The 21,972-nt window shown below is 34.4% G+C and overlaps 1 protein-coding gene and 1 non-coding gene across 8 annotated transcripts in view; one reads left to right on the forward strand and one right to left on the reverse strand.

Moving 5' to 3' along the window:
• LOC111504836 (uncharacterized) overlaps positions 1-21,972 on the reverse strand; it is a 1,217,253-nt gene that overhangs the window by 58,747 nt on the left and 1,136,534 nt on the right. For all 7 annotated transcript variants that reach the window (XM_074181149.1, XM_074181148.1, XM_074181147.1 and 4 more), the window contains one exon: positions 17,383-17,628. In XM_074181149.1, the coding sequence (XP_074037250.1) occupies positions 17,383-17,628 (246 nt within the window). The remainder of the gene's footprint in view (positions 1-17,382; positions 17,629-21,972) is intronic.
• On the forward strand, positions 13,599-13,671 carry TRNAV-UAC (transfer RNA valine (anticodon UAC)). Its single transcript has one exon. It is a non-coding gene; the product is annotated as a tRNA-Val (tRNA).

Consider the following 21,972-nt stretch of genomic DNA (forward strand, 5'->3'; position numbering starts at 1 on the left):
ACACGAAGGAAGTCACCCACTAGCAAGAATTATTTCATTAATCACACTAATTCACAGAGAATCAATGAGATGAAAGACCTCGGGATTATTTTTACTGGTGTGTTCAGATTCTCTCGGCACATTGAAACTTAGTATCTGAACGGAATCGTTTGGAATCTAAAGACCACATTATATTCTGATACTGTACAAAAAGTTCAGAAACGATTATTAAGAACACTCTTTTTCAGAAAACACAATGTCTGGCCTTTATTTATATCGAATTCTAGCCAATTACAAGAATTTAATATGCAATCATTGAAAGACCGCCATGAGTCCTCGGAAGTGATTTTTGTTTTTAACATTCTTAGAAAACTGAAAGTACCTGAAATTCTCTATACTATTGATTTTATTGTACCTGACGTAAGACTGAGAAGAAGAGACAATCTATTTCGTATCTTAAACAATTTGTGTTCTCTTCAACAATGTCTCGAAACCGTTAACAAAATGGTGAGGAACCGTGAATTGGATATATTCAGTATTACTCCTTCGAATGCTCAAATGTCTGAATTTTTTTTACGGTCATTTTATTATTTATTGTTTTATACTGTTATATTTTATATCGATTTTAACTGTATCAATGCTACTCAATATAGTATATTATGCAACGATCATGTAATGATGGTTATTAAGACATGAGCATTAACCGGGATACGAAACGAGCCGAAGGCGAGTTTTGTATGGTATATGCGAGTGTATTAATAACCATTACATGAGAGTTGCATACGCTATTTTTTCTAAACCCGATAAATAATGAAAAACTATAAAAATAATTATAAAATAAAGAAAGAAATGAAAAAAAATGATAATAAAAAGATTCAAACCGGCGTCTTGCAAACCCGTCAAGATTGAAGTCTACTCCTTAGCTCGCTACGCCACGAGGTATCTTAAAAAGAATTGCGAAATTAATAAAATATATCATGCATATGTCAAATAGAAAAAGTAATTATGACAAAATAAGTATTTAAAAATATAATGTTAGGTAGATAAACGTTTTTAATTGTTCAGGTGAAAATATTTTTGATTTTTTTCCAACATATCCTTCGGACTTTCGCTTTAATAAAGCTTGTAGCTTCTTATATTTTGAAATGTCTGTATTATGGTTGATGTTTATCAACGATTTTATTATTGAGTAATGTGTCCATATACTAGATGATTTCATAGTTTCCATCAATTCTTGAAAATAGGCAATCAAAACATTTTCCGAGAATGTCGAAATATTATTTGTATTTCTCCAGTCCATAAACCGTTGACATAGTTTTTCGTACACTTTCTTAGATTTTTGGGGTAAAAGATTTTTTGTTGCATTTTCTGCTTTCTCCGATATGTGTGGAGGAGTCGATGGTATTCCTTCTATATCGCTGTTTTCAGACATTTTGACAATATAGGTAGGTAATATGAAAACTGATTTTGACAAATAAAGCAATTAGTTACTTATGTTAGAATCTAGGACAAACAAAGGAACAGGATTCTTGATTGAAAAATTATGGGTTTCTATTGGTTGATAATCTGTATCGTTATGAAAAGTCTGTATCATAATGGATATCATTATGAAACGAATTATGGTCATATAAGTGTATTGTTAGAGTACGGGTGTAGAAAAAATACTATATGTAAAGAACTTAAAAAAAAACTGTGTAAGTGGAAACCATTCTGTTTGTTGTTAAGTATAAATACATTTCTATTCTATTACGTTGTTATACTATTATGATTGACCTTCGCTCTAGGCGTAGTTCAATCATCTACAGTGTGTTCTCCTATTGATTTCACAATAGTTTCATTTATGGATTCACGAAAAAAGTTATACTTGATGAAGAAACACAGGTTGATCCAGAACATGAATCTGGGTTTCAAAAAAAGTGAACTGGTTTTAAATTTGTATTCAAACTTTGAAATGATGGAAACAGTTTTCATAGGATCATTATTTATTCAATGGAAGTCACATGAAGATTCATGAGTGACGACTCGACCCAAAGTTTTTCCTGAATTCATTGAGAAGAATGATTTTTCTTGAGAAAGTTGAATTACTTTAACTTCAGGACCATGCAGAAATCAAATTTAATAATATATTAATGATAATAATAATAATAATCTTTATTGAAATAGGAAACCTAATATACATATATATGAGTGTGATAATAACACTAGCACAATGAAATATAAAAAAAATTATGTAAAAAATTTGTTTTCAATTGTTTATTATTAAAACAGTGATATTTGGTTTCATTACAGAAACAAATACCTTAGTGAACAATTGAAAACAATTAAAAACAATAAATGATAGCCAATAATTCCAAATAACTATACAATTTTTATTCTATTACTTTTTTTGAATTCTTTAAGTGCTCTTTTAAAATCTTTTAAAATGGATATATTTTTTTTATTTCTTCAGGTAATTCATTGAACTCGTGGAAGCCCTTAAAAATTAACGAATTCATGGTACTTCTGAATGCCGGTCTGTTCATATGTATATTATTGGAATTTCTTGTATTATAATTATGAATGTTTTTATTGAATTTGATGCAATCTTTAAAATATTCTGGTGCCATTTCATTTACAATTTTGTATACTAGAGTCATCGTAAAATAGTAGAGTCTACTTTCAACTGATAACCAATTCAAACAATCAAGCATACTTTTTATGGGAGTACGGCGATTTGTTTTCAAGATTACCCTCATCCCTCGATTTTGTAGTTTTTGTAGCATATTTAATTTATTGAGGTTGAATAAAAATAATAATGGCGCACAATAATCAAAGTGTGGTTGAATAATGGTATCGTAAACTGTTACTTTGGACTGCATTGACAAAATTTTGTGTTATTATACTGAAAAATATGGTTTTTTCGATTTTTTTTTTTGTATATATTCAAAGTGATTGTCAAAATCTAAAAAATTATCCAGTTGAAAACCAAGGTATTTGACTGATGACACAACTTCAATTTTTTCGTTATTGATATTGAGGTTTATACCGTTGATATCTAGAGAACTGTATTAATATTTCGTGGTGAATATCATTGCTTTTGTTTTTGTTACGTTTAACTTCAATTTGTTAGTGCATAAATACTCATTTACCGCTCCTAAAATCCTGTCCATTTTATGAATAGCTCTATCTAAATTCATATCGCTACACATAAGCAACGTATCATCAGCAAATAGGTTTATGAACTCAGATTCAATAGAAAGTTCAATATCGTTCAAATATAAAACAAAAAAAAGTGGACCCAGAACGCTACCTTGGGGAGCACCTACATTAATGTCTTTTTCATTTGATAGTGCATCTTTAAAACGGACTTTCTGTTTTCTATTGTTTAAATAATCACTGAACCATTCTAACACCTTTCCATCAATCCCATACTGAGCCAATTTCAACAACATAATTTCTCCATCAATTGTCTCAAAAGCTCCTTTTGAGTCTAAAAAATACAGCAATAACATATTTCTGGTTATCCAAGTTAGTTTTAATATTACATATTGTGAGCTGTAATGCTGTTTCACATGAGAAGTTTTTACGGAAACCCGATTGATTATCTATCAAAATTGAATTTTTAGTGACGTGATGTAATAACTGATCATATACAGCAACTTCTAGCATTTTTTCAATTGAGGGCAAAGTATTAATGGGTCGAAATTCACTGGCTTTATTGGTGTTTGCTATTTTTGGAATAGGAATAACAGTACTGCTTTTCAATTTATATGGTATTTTTCCTGTATATAGAGATGTATTAATTAAGTTTAGAATAATATGACCGATGGTTTCGAAGACCTCTTCGATCATTTTACAGTTCAGCGTTTCATATATGGAGAATTTATTGTCTAGATTACTAACTATTTTCCGCAAATCTATCATAGAGAGCATTTCGAAGTTTTTGAATTTACAATATAAACTATTGTTTACATCGTGCCAACTTTCAGTGATGCTAATACTTTATATAATATCATTAATACTATGAACAAAATAATTATTAAAACGGCACGCTATTTCTATGTTACTCGTTAATAGTCGATTATGCTCATTTGATTCAAAATATATGCATTTCGAGACATTATGGCTATTACTGTTAACCAGTCTCTTCAAAGTTCTCCATATTTCTTTGGGATTATGTCTATATCTGTCAATATTGTCAAAATAATATATTTCTTTTTTTTTCAAAAGATTGACAACATCATTTCTCAATAGTTTAAAGGTTTCCTATTTATCTTGTTTCTTGTTGTTGCAGCTAGATTTAAAAATTGTATTTGCTCTATCCCTCTTCTTGATTAAATCATATATCTCATAGTCAAACCATGGCAACTTTGATTGGTACTTACATATTTCAATAGGGGCATTTCTATTTATTACAGTTTAAGCCAATCAAACAATATCACGTAGGTACAAGGGTTGTGAAATCATAATTGAAAAATAAAGATATTTGTTTCAAAGAAGAAGGAACTGATAGTGATCTTTGAAGCAAGATCTGGGTGGTTCGACGTGGGTGATTTGTTCACTCACTCGAATTGACTGCTGTGTTGGTCGGTGGTTGAAGCCCTAGTCTGAACGATCGATTTTCACTTGCTATCGTCTAACCCGTGTTAAGGATTACACGTTAAAAAGTAAGACCTCGTTAATCCTTAGCTCATAAAAGTTTCGACTTCTGAGGGTTGTCGTTCGTAGGGGTGCGACAGCTGGTTAACGAAAAAACAGATTTCAAACAGAAATAGATTGTTTTGTAACTTGTTACATTTTTCAAGTATCTGATCACAATACTTTACAAAATAAGTTATATGTTGTTCAGTGATATAAATAGGAAAATAACGATTCTCATGGAGCTGTGGAACGTCCGGTCAATGAGTATAGGTCAGAGGTATTGATAAGAGACAGAATAAATTTAAAAAATGTCTCTTAGAATTGTTTTCAATCTGTAGAAGTCATGATTAGCTTGACGAAAATAATACTGCAATTTTAATTGCAATTGATTCTTTACATAATAATCTCAAGTCAACCCGCGTCGCTAGAAATAATTTAGAATTGAGATTTTATTTCATAAGTTTTTAATGCAAGTTAGGTTGCAAATACCATGGCTTGAGGGCCTGTAGTTTGGTCGTCACTTCGATAAAATAATACAATGGTCTAGTCTGGATAGATTGCAAAAGGCGACTGTTGCAGGCTCACACAATCCTGAAATTACGGGAATTTCAATCTTTTCTGTCCTAAGTGCTAGTAAATATTTGGCAATATCGGCAATATAACCTTTTTTTTTTGAAAGTATACAGTCTGGGCCTTCTACCCGTATGTTATGAAACCCTGCCAATGCATGAGGAACGGCTTTCGTTCCTTATCAGCCTATTGATTGGTAATAGGAACAATATCAGGCTATTCAGAGAACTAAATCATCAATACAATCAGGTCACGGCGACAGCTCACCGAGTAATATTTCCCCCGAACTCTCGTAAGTGTGTATTTGATGCTGCTCGATTACAAGGCCGCTGTTCTAGCAAATCTCTGACTTAAGACTAGTTGGTGTATCGTCGTTGCCTCATTTGTATCTGTGGCCATTGCGTAAGCAGATTTTTCTCATCTCTTCTGTTGTACATAGGCCCATTACTGTTTTCAACCGTTGACACAACTTCAGGATGATCCAGATTTTCTTACAGAAGTAGTTTATTCTTTGGAATTCACTGATTCATTTATCATTCAATTCAGATATTTCATGATGCCATATTTGAAAAAGAGGTCATTTATTGATGACAAACTCAAAATCTGACTTTCAGAATGATGTTGAATTAACCATGTTCGCAGTATTATGTTTTTTGAACGGAAAGCCATTTAATTATTTTAATCGGCATCATAACGAACTACCCTTTTCCGTGAATTTCCGCAATCGTCCGATGCAAATATTACGATGGGTAGGTAACTAGAGTAATTATCTACATGAAACAGTACGAATTCTCTTCGACTATCATGAAACTCCATTTGGAGTGTAGCTAATTTAGTTTAACTAGCATTGTTTGGAATCGGTTATTCGCTACAGTTCATACAACATAACGAATATGCCTCGGGCGGCCCACAAATCGATGTTCAGTGCGGTCTAGTTATCCGTATAGTAACCGATATGTTCGTTGGATAAGCAATCTGCCAAATCTGATAGATCAAATTAACTACGCAGAAAAAAGCAAAACGGACCCTATATCAGAATGCTGAATTACATGAAGAGTTTTAGGGGGTCAACTGACCCTCTATGAATCATGTTCAGGACGATGCTGATATACGAAGCGTGACAAGTGCGATCAATAGATATTCACTCATGCGTCATCAATTTGTGCATAGATGATAAGTCGACAAAATAAAAAAATAAAAATAGTTTGAAAACCCTAAAAAACACGCTTTTAAAAAATATCGAACTGAAATATTTTTTTAAATAAGCTTAAAACAATAACGAACGAAAAATACTAGTATTTACAGCGCCAACTGCCCGCGAATAGATCAAGCAATAATGTCGATAATTCTGTCAAATATAGATCCCGACCATTCAAACTGGAATAAATATGAAATGAAAAGGAGAGTTACAAATAAACATACATACAGGTGAAGCTAATAAAAGCGTATGAAAAAATAAATAAAAAAGCTGATTACCGAGATATTCAACCTCAAATAACATTGAAATAGAAAAGAGTAATGTATTTGATTCATCAATATTCAGGCGGGGCATCCGCCTTTCAGCGTCTGGAAAAATACCGGGATTAAGGAAGAATAAAAGAAGATCATCTGAATCTTACTCCTGCAGCTGCCGTATCGAAGGTTCGTTCACCAATATTATTAAATATCACCCTAAGCCAAAATATAATAGTGACCTATGAACCAGAAACCGTGCAATATATTTTCGTAAATGTCAATATGCCTCATACTTTGGCTGATCAGAATGAAGTTCGATCGTATGTGAAATATTTCATCTTCAAAGTCAAAACTTTCGAAACAACAGCAACTTTAAATTTGAAAGTGATTCACTACGAGAAAAAAACTAACGCAACTACAAACTTACTTCATCACGCGTGTCGTATGAGCATGAAATGCCTAAGGTATCCATGTTTGTTTGAAGGCGATTGACAATGTTTCATGATGAATTCCAATAGTTCGGACTCCAATTGTCTAATCTAATCTAATATATAAAAATGGATGTTTGTTGGTCGGTTGGTTGGTAAGTGATAAACTTCTACATTACTCAACCGATCGTGATGAAACTTGACATGTACAAGTAGTTTTTCATAGAGAAGGTTTGTAGGCTATCAATTTTTCTGTAACTCACTACTAGATGGCGCTGTAGAACAATTTTTTGAAAGCACTGTTCTATAACGCTGCGCACGCCTAAGTTCGTTGATTCTGATTCTGTCAAAACATTGGAACAGCAGCGATACAGCAACATAGTACTAGTATTATATAAAATTATTTGAAATCCCTGAAAAAAAACAATACAAATGAAAAATTAAAAGAAATAGATGAAAATAACACGTCGTTGCGATTGTTAGTATCCACAAACGTCTTCGGGTGATGACTGGACTAATTCCTCCAAGAGATGATTATTTATGGGTCATTAGAGTACTTTCACTTATCTTCTCTTTCCGCCTCACCGGTTCAGCGGGAGATGACCGTTTGGCGGGAGTTGGCCATTTTTCACTTGATTATGGGTTTCCATATGTTGCGTATCTCTACGCTAGCTTGGCTGAATACATTGTTGGACAACATATATGCGGTTTCTTTGAATTGCCTCCTAAACCAGTGTTCCTTCCTGTGTATGCTCTGAGCTTAGGACCACTCGATGTTATGTTGATAAGTCCAAAGATGCTCTGACATTCCTGATTTGCTGGTTTCCCCTCGCTGTGTGTGTTTCTTGTACTGGGCAATACGTACTTTCAATAACCTCTTAGTTTCACCGATGTAGGAGTTTCCGCACTCACAGGGTATTCGGTAAATGCAATTCTTGAAATCGCAGTCCGCGTTTGGTGGCCTGGTTTTCGTGAGGCCGCTATGGATAGTGTTTCCGGATCTGAAGCAGGATCCAATTCTCCTTTTCCTTTCCGATAATCCACTGATTTACGGAAGTGCAAGCACTAGTTGTGACGGCTTCTCCTTCTTGTGAGGCTCTTGCTGTCTTTTTGGCAAAGTCTGTTCCACCGTCGCTTTTGAGTAGCCATTTCGTTGAAGATCATTTTTGATGATGTCTAGTTCCTTCTCGAGACCTTCCTTCGTGTTACAGAGGCCGAAAGCATGGTCTGATAGTCTTGATGACTCCTCTTTTAGTCGATTGATGGTGGTTGAATTCGTGGTTCAGATACTGTCCCGTGTGAGTGGGTTTTCGGTATACATATGTTTCCCACTTAGTGTCGTTCCAATACGTCTAAAAATGGAAATTCGTTTTTCAGCTTGGTATTTTATTTCACTGTAATTTCATTTCATTGATATATTTATTATTTTCAGCTATTCCTTTTAATTTTCCATTTGTATTGGTTTTTTCAGGGATTTCAAATCGTTTTATATGATATTAGACAATGGAAGTCCGAACTATTGAAATTCATGAAGTATCCATGTAAGTATCTTTTTAATCACCAAATTATAGGTGCCTATTATTTCAAACATTGAAATGAGTCTAATAATAGATATACACATGCCAACGCGTTCTTTTCTGTAGTCCCGAGAAAGAAGAACAATATACCTAGGTAGTGAATTGTTTTGTTATATTTGGAAGGGATGAGGTATTTATGCTTTCCTTCTTTGCATGTATAGCACCACCGCTCCGATTTCGTGCATATAATATCGTCATATTTCAACAAATTCACACAAAATATTAATGGACTATACATAAAATTCAAATGTTTAATGTTTTCAGTCGATGAAACTGTTTCAACTTATAATGTTGGTATTGTTTCATAATTTGAATTTCACTAGGATTTTGAATATACAGGGTGTCAATTTGAAAACTTTCTACCCTCAATATCTCACTTCCACTACGTACTATGAAAAATCAAGAAAAATGTTATTTTTCATTCTCGAGGGGGACACTTTAAATTAATAGTGAACAGCCATGAATGAACACTCATGGTTATTTCCCTAGAAAGAGATGCTACCCTTAGAATAATAAATGAGAAGGGCGTTCAATTTGCTTTTCAACAATATCATAGTTTATTATTCTTTGATGAGCAGTTTCCAAAAAATACCGTTCTGAACTCACATAAGTTATTAGAACTTGCCTGTATGGTTTTTAGGTTATTTGAGATGTCCCCAAAGAAAAAAATCTAATATAGTTGAATCCGGTTACCTAAGAGGCCACTCAGTTGCTTCCCTTCTGCGAAATCATCTGACCGCGAATCGCACATTTAACCACTGCGGTACGGTACGAAAATAATGAGGAGGATCACCGCCCTGTTGAAAATGTCACATATCCTTCTGCAACAGTAAATTTCTGTCTGCATCAATTTGAGTTTCTATCTCATGAGTTATAAGTGCATGGATAGTCTTTTCAAGCATATCTAGGCACAGAATGCCAGTCAAGTCTTATTTGATGAATAAAGGACCAATAATGGCATTTCCAAGAATATCAGACACAAACTGGAAGAAAAATCCCTCCTAAAAGAGCTATTTTCATATAAACATTGAATTACACAAAAGAAAAATTCTTTCGAAACAATTACTTTTATGTGAACACTGAATTATCCAAAAAACCCTTTTCTTTACTCAGTTTGTATTCCAAACATTCGTTATGGACTTGAATCAGATATCATTCGCAGGAATTCTACACAGTATGCTAAATAAAAGGTAAAAATTTCACTCACTGGTAGACACCGATGTTTCGCCGTAAGAAACTTGCCTTAGGGCTCTTTAGTACCAAAGTGGATAACATTATAAGAAAAAACACAATTCATTCATAAATGTAATTCAATGTTTATATGAAAGTAGCTGTTTCAGGAGGGTTTTGTCTTCCAGTTTGGGTCTAAAAGTTACTTCTTTGTATGATCTACACATCTGTGTATTGAAATTGATTGCTTTTTTCCTTCCTTTGAAAGATTCCCACATTTTTTTTGTATCAAGATGGAGTAGTAGAAAGCCAAAAACTTTCTTTCCTAAATTTTTCAATCATAATCATCCTCATGGAACTCGTGAATAACCTGCATCTTATGGATGAAATTTATGTATTTCAGCTCTTTATGAATAAAAATCATTTCAATTCGTTTTCGAAGAATGTAAACCATTTTCACAATTTATATACCCACCCAGGTACCACTGAACAGCTTGACAAATAAAACTGAATTTGCTGAACAATTCTTTGTTCAAATAACGAAGGCTATACGTGGAATTTCAGCGATAAAACTACAAATCCATTAATAAAAAAGTTATGTTTTTGGGTTCACTCAATTTGTTTTACAAGGAAGAGTGCAGCATGAGTTGATAAAATTGATATGTTGTATTGTTAGGTATATATTTATCATTATTTTACGATAATATTGATATCATAATGTTTACGCGAAATAGCTGTATTTTGAGGTTACAACTTAAATGACAAAATGTTTTGAAAGAGCCGGCTCCAGGATGCGGCACTGTTTCAGCTCCTCCTGAAATCATCGCTGAAAAATGGTCAAAACAAATTGGATAAGTTACTTCTGCTGATATTTCCACCTTATTGTAGCCATAGACTCCAACCTCTGGATGTTGCGGTTTAGGGGCCTTTCAAAACAAGATATTGAATAGTTATGAACGAGTGGATTGCATGTTATTTAAGACTAATAAATAATTGATTTTCACATAAATGAGCATTTTTACAGTTTGATAAGATTTATATAACAGATAAATAGTGCATTAGGTGATTTTTATTTGCTGAAAGGCTGTTTTTTTTTGTAAAGAGGAACCCGGCGCTTTCATAGCAAATACCCAGCTCTTTCATACACATGTTGTTTGAAAGAGCAGATTTCCCTTTTTTCTTTAAGTTGCCATATTACTAATTTCTGTCATGATATCTCATTTTATTTTGATTGGATAACCATGACTATTAAACTGATTATTTACAAAAAGCAATTTTATTCAATAACCATCACCTGACGTTAACTTCTTTTGATGTTTTTCAAAACTGGCTCTTTCATACACACTCTCCCATAGTGTCTATCATCGACATAAAGTTGATGATTTCCCATCATTCCTCAAACTATACTGAAGCGGACAACAAACAACAGATTTGTCATCGCCCCATCTGCCTGTGAACGAGGTAACCAACCGCATATCCGAATTTGCCCAAAACCTCGTATAAAGAAGAAAATGTCACAAGTTGAGTGGGCTGACTTGTAGACTGGCTGTAAAACCTGTTTGTTGTTCGCTTCAGCCTGGTTCGAGGAATGACACTCCGAAGAAATTCGATTTTCAATTATCGGAAATCATTGACTTTGTGTTAATGATAGAAACTACCTTGCACTAACGAGTGGCCAAACGGCCCTAAACCGGTCTGCAAATGTGTTTCAATAATTGAAAATCTATTGCGGCAGTTGTATCACCAACAGCATATGAAGGAATAACTTCAGTGAAGAACCCTGCACTGACACTTGTCGGATATAATCCAACGCCCTTTGTGGTATTAGCCAGGGGAGTAGTTATTTTCTGGATAGGTATCAGTCCATTAACCTACAGTGTAGGTAATTTGAGACTGGCCTAATCGAATTGATCTTTTAGATAATTTGATTTACAGCCAGATTCCAAGTATGCCCACTCAATTTGTTACTATCCATGAAAATAATTAAACAATAATTCCAACAAACATTTTTTCAATTCTAGACTCATTTCGCTAACACCGTAGCTTCATCGGTAGTAATGATGAAGCTACGATGTTAATAAAGCGCGTCTAGAATTGAAAAATGTTTGTGAACGTTGTTTAATTATTATCATGGAAAATATTCATTCAAAGTTTTCACTTTTTACTGGAAGGGGGAAGATATCAAGGGTGGGAAGTTTTCAAATTACCATTTTCAAATGAACACCCTGTATTTTCGAGCTAAACATTTTTCTAGAGTGATTTTATCAAAAACTAAATGAAACATTTCGCGTGTTACCCATTTATAGATAGATCAAATATATTTTGAATATCCTCTACTTTCACTGAAACTTTTACCTTTCCCATTGAATATTTATGTTTCAGTAAATGATACTAAGAATGTAATAATGCAGAAATTCAGATGGTAGAGGGAAGATAAACCCAGACCGTAACCTCTTTTCCCTAATCCGTATAACGATAATGTTTTGAAGTAACATAAAATTTAATATTTTTTGTCCTGCTGTACATTTTTCATTGAACATAGGTACGGTTCCCTTCTGGAAAATTATTTTTTCTGAAAAATTTTATGTCATGCTAAGAACTTTTTTATAGTATTCATTTACTCTAATGAAAACATTTTCCACACCAGTGAGACATTGCTTTATATTTGATAATCATGCTATATATGAAATTATTATGTTGAAAAACGGTGAACTACAACCACGGCGTTGTTGAATGATTACTTCACATTGCAAATGTAAAATCAACTTTCGAATGGGACTAGATATCAAGTTGGGACAAAATTCACATAAATATGATACTTTTTCTCATGTAGAAATGGAAGCTTCTTTAGATCCTGATATATTTTTCCATGCAACTGGTTTATTTTTGGAAATCGGATCAGCCGTTCATGGGTGATTGTAGTTTCAATTTCTTTATCGAATCAACAGAAACGGTAAAAATCATTATTTCCAAAAAAAATTCCATTCGAAACTCTCTCCAATAAATATTATTCGAAAGACACATCCAAATTTATCACTTTTTGTATTCATCGGACGCTGAATTCGTTGAATTGGACGCTAAATTGTCTAATCATTCTCGCTGGTGTGAAATTATTTGCAATTAAATATTAACAAATTCCCCACAACAACAAAAAAAAAATTGAGAGAGATCAAAAAAATGGAAGATAAGTGCCTTTTAACAATATTCAATTGAAAATCATAAGGAAATGAGGTCATGATGCTCTAATTTATATTATTTTTAATTTTTTGAAGATCAACCCTTACTCATTTATTTTTTGTGTATTATTTGCTGAGAAAAATGCTCTCTTATCTTCAACACCCAACTTCCCCTAAAATGAAGATATTTTTCACCCCGTTGTTTGATTCCGTCTTTTTGAAAATGGATTCATAAATAATTTTATTCGAAAAGAAGAGAAAGAAGGGAAGGTACAGGAGTTTTTGTCACTTCTAAAAAAATAGAATACTAAATAATAATGAAATAAAAGTCCAATTAAAGTTCCGTCAGGGTAGTAAACATACTAAGTAGGTAAACAGAACAAGGGTATGACTCGTTTTATCTAAAATTTGATTCCAAACATATTACAATTATTTTATTCTGTAGTCCTATTATAATTTTATGAATATTATAATAAAACGGCGTCTTCAACGAAAATAGTATCAGAACTACCAGCAATTGTGTTTTGTTTTTATTGCTATCAACCATATTCAGAAAAATATATTCATTTAAAAAAACTACGTGATTATTTTCCAATTGACGTGTTTCTGATTGATGTTCAACTGGTTCCGTAGTGTAGCGGTTATCACGTCTGCTTTACACGCAGAAGGTCCCCGGTTCGATCCCGGGCGGAACCATTTAATTTTATTTTTCAAAATTTTAGTTTTTCCAAATACATTTCGATTTCAACTGTATCAAACTGTAGAAAAAAGATTTTTTAAATTATTTCCTTCTATGCATGAGAACTGAAAGTTGAAAGTTCAGTAGCTTTTACTGAATATTTTAGCGATTGAATGCTGTAGACCTGTTCAACCGATTATAATAAACATTAATTCTTTTCATAGGTCACTGTACGAGTGGAATTTAGAGCGGTAATTTCATCGTGAATTGAGTCGACGGTATTTTATAACCGTTGTAATTTCCAGTCGAAGGGATTCAATAATCCGAAGACAAATTTACATGAACATAATTTTTTAATATTTAGTTGGATAATGATTATCAGTGTGATACGAATGTCATTATCCGATTTTACTCGAGTTTTGATTGACGGATTCGAACAAAAAACAGTTTTTGTGTGACTTTATTAATGATAGTAGTACCCTATTTTCATGTATCATCAAAAGTGTTTGCAGTACGGGACACATGATAACTTCAATAGCCCCAATTTTTATATGAATCCCTATTTTTATTCAAATACGCACGTAAACTAGAGCCCATGTCTCTGATGTAATGTGGTTTTTCCATAGGTGAGAGAATATTAAAAATCGATCAAGTAGTTTTTTTTGTAAATTTATCACAAAAATATATGAAAATAATTAAATATTTCCTATTTTAATAGTATGCGAGTAGATTATATCAACAGGTTCCAAACGTTTTATTGTACACCTCATACAATGTAGTTTGATCCTTGAAATAAGTTAATCATGGACGAATGTGTAACGAAGGTGTAACAAAAAATACTTCATTTCGGCAAAATCACACAAGCATATGTAAAAACTAATTGTTACAGTTTATTGTATAATTTTCACTATAAAGGGTTTTACAGAAACCGCGACACGTGTTTCGCTATACAATAGCTTTCTTAAGCATAAATTAATACTAAAGGTTACTTCTAAATTACAAACATTTTATACTCTAACCTTTTACCTAATGGTATGCCTAATTTCTACAGAATGAATCTACCTGAAAAGAACAGGTATGAATTCATTAACTATATCATAAGTTTATCCAAAGTACCGTAAATATTTCTAACTATTTTTACCTGGAAATGAACAGATTTAATATTGGTGCATTATTCAATTCAGTTTGATCGTTCATAAGATATTGAAAGTTTTTGAATTTGTTTATTTCCATACTCTCCAACAGGATAAGTTTCAAACCTTTCTTCTGGAAATGGAGGGGTTTGTATTCATGGTTGAACTCATGTCCTGTGATCAAGTGAGTGGTATATGTGGAATTTATTTTTCCATTCTGGAAACTATATTTGTGTTCCTTTATGCAGGCTTTGAACATTCTTCCAGTTTGATCAATATAAAACATCGGACATGATCCACATGATAATTAATGCACTCCCGATTTTTTTGAAACTGTACTTTTATCTTTGTTATTCTTAATGTGCATGCCTAACTTGTTGTTGGTTTTGAAAGCAATATTTACACCTTTGCTGTGCGGAAAATCTGAAATATTTGTTGTGGGTTGGCTTAAGTTGGTTAAGGTTATATACATTTTTTCCTCTTCTCTTCGAATTGGGTAAACTTCTTTCAAAGCTTGACAAAGCTATCGTAATCATTGTTGACAGCTATTTGTTTTATTATGTTCCATCCTTCATTGAAATTCGCCTCTGACAAGGACACATTTATTAGTCTGTGGATCATACTGTTGAAAGCTGCTACTTTGTGCTGATACGGGTGGGTGGATGAATTATTAATAATAACATCTGTATGTGCTGGTTTACGATAAATTGAAAAATCATGTTTGCTGTTAACCTATGTTATTGTCAAGTCCAAAAAATGTATAGAGTCGTCCTTTTCCATCTCCATTGTGAATGTGATAGAAGGATGGAGAGAATTGATGAAATTCAAAAAGTTAGTCAGCTGTCTTTTCGTTCCTATGAAACATACCAGCATATCATCCACATATCTATACCAATACACAAATCTTCTTACCAGTGGGTAACTGTGTATTTTTCTCTCCAAATCGTCTATGAACATCTCTGCCAGGATAGAGTAAGTGGGTTTCCCGTTATGAGACCTTTGCAGGATGAGTAAAAAGTTTCATTGAATTGGAAATCATTCTGTGACAAACACACCGTAAGCAAGTCTAATATTTCCTTTTTCACTACCGGATTGATATACTTCTCGTCCAATAGATTATCTACAAGAGTAATCGTTTCATTCGGAGGAATACTGGGTAACAAATTCTTTACATCAAATGAAATTAATTTGGCATTATCAGGAAGTGTAATATCTTGAATTTCATTGTGGTTTTGAATAATTGCAATGAGTTTTTCGGATATTTTAACTGAAGGAGCTGTGAGGAAAGAAACTACCGGTCTAATCGAGTAGTTATCTTTGTGTAATTTAATTAACGAATAAAGTTTAGGTGGTTGTAGGTTCATGACTAACGATCGGAATTTTTCCGTTTTACCATGACACAATGGATATTTTTCAAAGTTTCCTTGACTTATTTCTGATATAAATGGGTGGGGTCGTTTCTCTGAGACTATCGTACATGCCAGCATTTAGAAAGTTCAGTCTTCTCTATGTATTCTTTTTTGTTCATGGCTGTGACCGTTTTACCTTTATCAACTCGCGTAAAAACAATGTTATTTTCTGTCAACAATGATTACGATAGCAGTCTAATACATTCTTTATTATCAAAAAAGTTATACAGTCAAGCTTTGAAAGAAGTTTACCCAATTCGAAGAGAAGAGGAAAAAAGTTACAGAACCTTAACCTACTTAGGCAAACCTACTACAAATATTTCAAATTTTCTGCACAGCAAAGGTGTGAATATTGCTTTCAAAACCAACAAAAACTTAGGCATGTATATTAAGAATAACAAAGATAAAAGTCCACAATTTTCAAAAGAAAGGTTTGAAACTTGGCCTGTTGGAGAGTATGGAAATAAACAAATTCAATCTTATGAACGATCAAACTGAATTGAATAATTCGCCATTATTGGATCTATTCATTTCCAAGTAACAGTATATTTACAATACTTTTATGATATAGTTAATGAGTTCATATCTGACCTTTTCAGGTAGACTAATTTACTAGAAATTAGGCATATGAATAGGTCAAAGGTTAGAGTATAAAATGGTTGTAATTTAGAAGTAACCTTTAGTTTTAATTTATGCTTGAGAAAGCTATTGTGTAGCGAAACACGTGTCGCGGTTTTTGTAAAACCCTTTAAAGTGAGAATCATACAATAAAATGTAGTAATTAGTTTTGATATGGATTTTCATCAAGTATCGGCCAGTTCTATTTAGTTATAAGCATATGTTTCAAAGACATTTTTGAGCAAGGACTGTACCACATGGAAAAATATTTCTGAAACACAAATATTTTTCTGTCTAACAGGGCAATCACTTCACTAATTCTTCTTCCAAAAAAATGAGGGTGTTTACAGAAGACAACGAATCCGGTTTTGAAATTCTCATCCTCATTCTGTTTAACCGGTTTGATAACGTTAAAAAAAAATTCACATAAGAGCTCATGTTGATTTCGATAGCATCAGTTGTTATAAATCGTGAACGTGAGCATATAAGCTGGATAATCATATTGGACAAGCTTTGGGAAATTTGAAACCAACGCTTTAGTAACGATAAATTACAAAATTCAACTTACTTTCTTGAAATATCCACCATGCAATCTCATGTGACCATTGAGAGCGGGGATATTCTTAAATTTTCTGTGGCATAGGTTGCATTCGACTGGTTTCTGTTCCGGTTTTCCTGTAGTTGAATTAACCGGAGATGTAGTGGGTGTAGATGTTGTGGTGACTTTCGCCTGAGGACTAGGTGCACCACTGCTAGTGCTGCTTCCACTTGATCCGCCGCTGTTTTTGTTCGATGTACCCTGTTGCTGATTTGCCTGAAAGCAATGAATGTGATATAAATCTTGATAAAATGTTATCACTAGTTCTCAATTAATTCGTTTCACTTGTGCAGGTTGGAAGTTGAGATCTCGTTAATCCTCAGTTTCGTCTATTTTTCGTTCAACGTAAAAATAGATTAAACCAATTTTTTGAACAAATTTTTCGTAACCTCCGAATTCCATATGATTTCGAAATTATTTTTCACCAGAAATAATTTCAAATAAATGAATTTATAATTCATATTATTATTAGCTTTGTCATTAGCAAAGAAAACGTTGATAATGAATACCATACTATTTCTGAAATGTTTTGTAGTAAAATTCTTGTTCTATAGGCAGTTATCAGGAGCATTGTAGAAATTCCTTATCGTCAAATTTAATAATCAAGCACTTTACGCTTCGTTGTATAGCCATAATGATATACTGCTTGTCATCTAGAATACAATGACAACAGTTTTAAATTGATAGCATTAACCGTTATAAAGATACACAACTTTAATACTACACGTTTATGGAAAGCTAGTGTGACGTCACGAGATATGTTCCATTGTCGGTGAACTGCGCCTGTACCACTGAACTGTTAGAAAGCAAATCATTTCATGGTTGACGTTTGAATGACAATGTGACCGGTCCAGGAGATTTTTATTGAGGCAGACCCAAGAAATTTACGATATACTTATACTTAATTATGGACTAATATAGCAGCGAAATGAGAGGGGCCAAAGTTTAGAGATGAGTTTGACGTTGAATTATGAATATAAATATGACATTCGATAATCTAAAGTGTACAAAACTAGAATTTGACTTTGATTATTCAAAAACATTTTTTGGCTCAAAAGTCTGAATTTGACGCTTTGTAAATCAGAACGACTTTTCTGAAAATGGAAACTATTAGACATCACTCTTGCTTTCAATCTTATGATGCATTTTTTCATAACTTTAAGGTACATGAAACTCTCACTATTTTGCGGTGGCAAAAATAAAATACTTAGAGAGCGGTTGCTGGTTAGGCTCTGGACCCGAAGCTCTGACCTATTTAGAGAACGTGCCATCATTGTTAACAAATAATCATTTATGGAAATCGGGGGATGAATTATCATTGGGTCCGATAATCGAGTACCCTAAGAAGAAGTAGCGAATCAAGAATAATAGCCTTCTCCATTTATCCGCCTAGGATTTAATTTCTACCGTCCCGATGTAAGCCAGTATGATTTTGAAATCCTATTGAAGTTATCATTCCACCTAGGACTCCTATAATCGGAACAATCATCCTAACAGAATGGTCTGGATAGAGTGTATGGAGTGCAAAGAGGTAAGTGATCATTGGGTTCAAGAATCATACATCCCAAACAGACAAAAATTGATATTACCTTCTATATTATCATAACTATTATTATTGTTTTCACTGAGGTGGCGCTGGTTGAGCTACCATATCATTATTGAAATTGTTCTAAAGAGGATTTGCCGATCAAGTACTCCAACCTACTTGATGGTAGGTCGGTAGCCGGGCGGTTCGACGTGGGTGCTTTGTTCACTCACTCAATTGACCTATGTGTAAGTTGGTGGTTCAAGCCATAGGCTGAACGATCGATTCTCACTTGCTACCGTCCAACCCCTGTTAGGAATCACACGGTAAAAGGTAAGACCTCGTTAGTCCTTAGCTCGCACAAGTTTCGACTCCTGAGGGTTGTTGTTTGTGGAGGTGTGACAGCTGGTTAACGGAAAAACATATTTTGAACATTTTTTTTAATATAAAGAAAAAGGGCTTCATTGGTCAATGACCACTATTCATGCCGTGCGGTGACTGATCATTAGGTCCAGGAGGAGGAGACACTTTTTTCAATATTATTACATGCATTATTATATATTCGTACTCAAATACACATTACATTTCACGGGAAAGTGAAAAGACGAGACCAGATTATATTCATTCTTGAATATTTTTGACGTAGTGGATTGAACGAAATTATGATTTGGTGTTCCTCGGTTTTCATAATAATGATAATAATAATGATAATAATAATAGTATAGTTTTCGACTCTGAACGTGGAACCACAAGGATTAGCCAATGCATGGGATTTCTTCAATAACATTGGAGACCATGGCTTATCAAAGCGCCTGCTATCAGCATGTCCAGCGTATGCGGTCTCGGCCTATATCCATCGACATAACGCGGCCCTTAGAGTGCTATATTACCATCTACGGCACTCTTACGGTATTGTCGAGATACCGGTGTTGTCCTACTCTCTGAAGGATATTGAATCCGTTGTGGGGAACGAGAAGTGCCGAATATATTGGAACTATCCGTTCCCCATACTCAGGCTCATGTAAGCTAATAAGCCTGATGTAGTCCTTCTCGACCACCAGAGCAAAACGATATTTGTCGTGGAGTTTTCAGCTCCTGGCGAGACGAATATCGTCAGAAAAGAGGAGGAAAAACGGATAAAATACCGAGATTTTCTCTTCGAACTCCGCAGACTGTATCCAGATCACTCTGTCAAGATGGTTGCTCTGTCCTTGGTGAAATGATGCCCTCCATACTCTCGAATTTCAAAATCATACCGGCTTGCCGCACTAAGGCAGAAATCTTAGCCGCACAGACGCAGAAGGCTGTTATTCTTGGCTCACTGCGCTTGCTCAGGGCACATGATTCTTGGACCCAATGATCACTTACACCACGATGTGGGGAGTTGTCGTTGGTTGATAATGCTGGCGCGACCTCCCGAATGTATTGGGATTTCGGGGGATAGGGCCTGACCAGCGCACATTACGGTGAAAATAATAACAATAATAATAGCAATTATAACAGAGAGGCTATGGACTTTTCAGTTTGGAGTGTGAACATGACAGAATGGTAGTGGATAGAGCTTGTAAAGTCGTCAGGAGTTCGGATTCTCTTCTCTGCATGGTTTGCAACCATGAGAGAGCAAAAATTGAAGCATTTCTCTTCAGAGAAGATGCTCGAGCAGCTGGTGAACTCGGTTTAGTTTTTGACACTGAACGAGTTGATCACAAATCTGTCACTAAGTCGGAATCCGTTCAGCAAAAGGCCCATATAAAAACCGCAGAAATCACTTCACTCCTGCGACAACACAAAGATAAGCCAATGCATGGGGTCTTCGTCAAAAACATTGAAGAAATCGGCTCATCAAAGCGCATGATCTTCGCTTTCATCAGGTCGAGTGGGCTGAAAACGAAAACTGAGGGGTTCTTCGTGACCTGCCAGGATGATGTTATCAACATCTTAGTCTACCGTAGTCGCGTGATGGTATAGAGGTTCCTGACACAAGGTGTAGAGCCTGCCGCGAGGCGTCTGACTCCCTAATGGACTTGCATGTCCTGCAATGCGGTCTCAGCCTATATCCATCGATATAACGCGGCCCTAAGAGTGCCTCATTACCACATATGGCACTTTTACGGTATTGACGAGACACCGATGTTGCCCTACGCTCCGGGGGATATTGAAACCCTTGTGGAGAATGGGAAGTGCCGAATTTATTGGAACTATTCGTTCTACACACTCGGGCTCATACAAGCTAATAAGTCCTTCTCGACTACCAGAGCAAGAAGATATTTGTCGTGGAGTTTTAGGCTCCTGACGAGACAAATATCGTCCGAAAAGAGGTGGAAAAACTTATGAAATATCGAGATTTTCTCTTCGAACTCCGCAGACTATATTCCGACCATCCTGCCATTATGGTTGTTCTGTTTGTTGGAGTCCAAGGTGGAATAATACCCTCTCTACTCTCGAATCTCAGCATGTTGTTACATTTAATGCGATTAACGCGATTAATAGAATGTACTTGAGACTGAAAAATCATGCATTTGACCTAGCCGAGGTTTTATTATTATTCGTGGAGGAAGACCTGTGTGTTTCAGAAAAAATTGATTTTGTTTGAGGCAAGAGCTGAGTGAGATTAAAAGGATAAACATTAATATAGTAACATTTCACAATGCTGATACGATACGAGGACAGTCGAGATGCTACATTTTACATTTTTCTTCAGAAGCCCCACTTTCCTCAACCATCAAGTTCTCCATATGAGAGAAAATCCCTTTTGAACTCATAGTTAAACTGCTTGAGCAGTTTAACTATGATTTGTGCTTTCACACCCGTAATTAGTTGTTCCCTATTAGTTTCTTTTACGAACCTGATACATCGGGTATCCATAATAATAGTAATTCCAGTAGCTCATTTTCAATAATAAAAATCACACCACTTCACCTTCAAACTTGGACAGATAATTTCAAAAAAACTTCACCCGAGTGACAATTAATGAAAATACGCACAAATATTGAACATACTGTCTTCGACTGTTTCTATCACGCACTCAGCTGTTT

Source organism: Leptinotarsa decemlineata, unplaced genomic scaffold (genome assembly GCF_025532065.1).
Source record: "Leptinotarsa decemlineata unplaced genomic scaffold, Ldec_3_MD MMD2_tig00026307_RagTag_RagTag, whole genome shotgun sequence".
Lineage (NCBI taxonomy): Eukaryota > Metazoa > Arthropoda > Insecta > Coleoptera > Chrysomelidae > Leptinotarsa > Leptinotarsa decemlineata.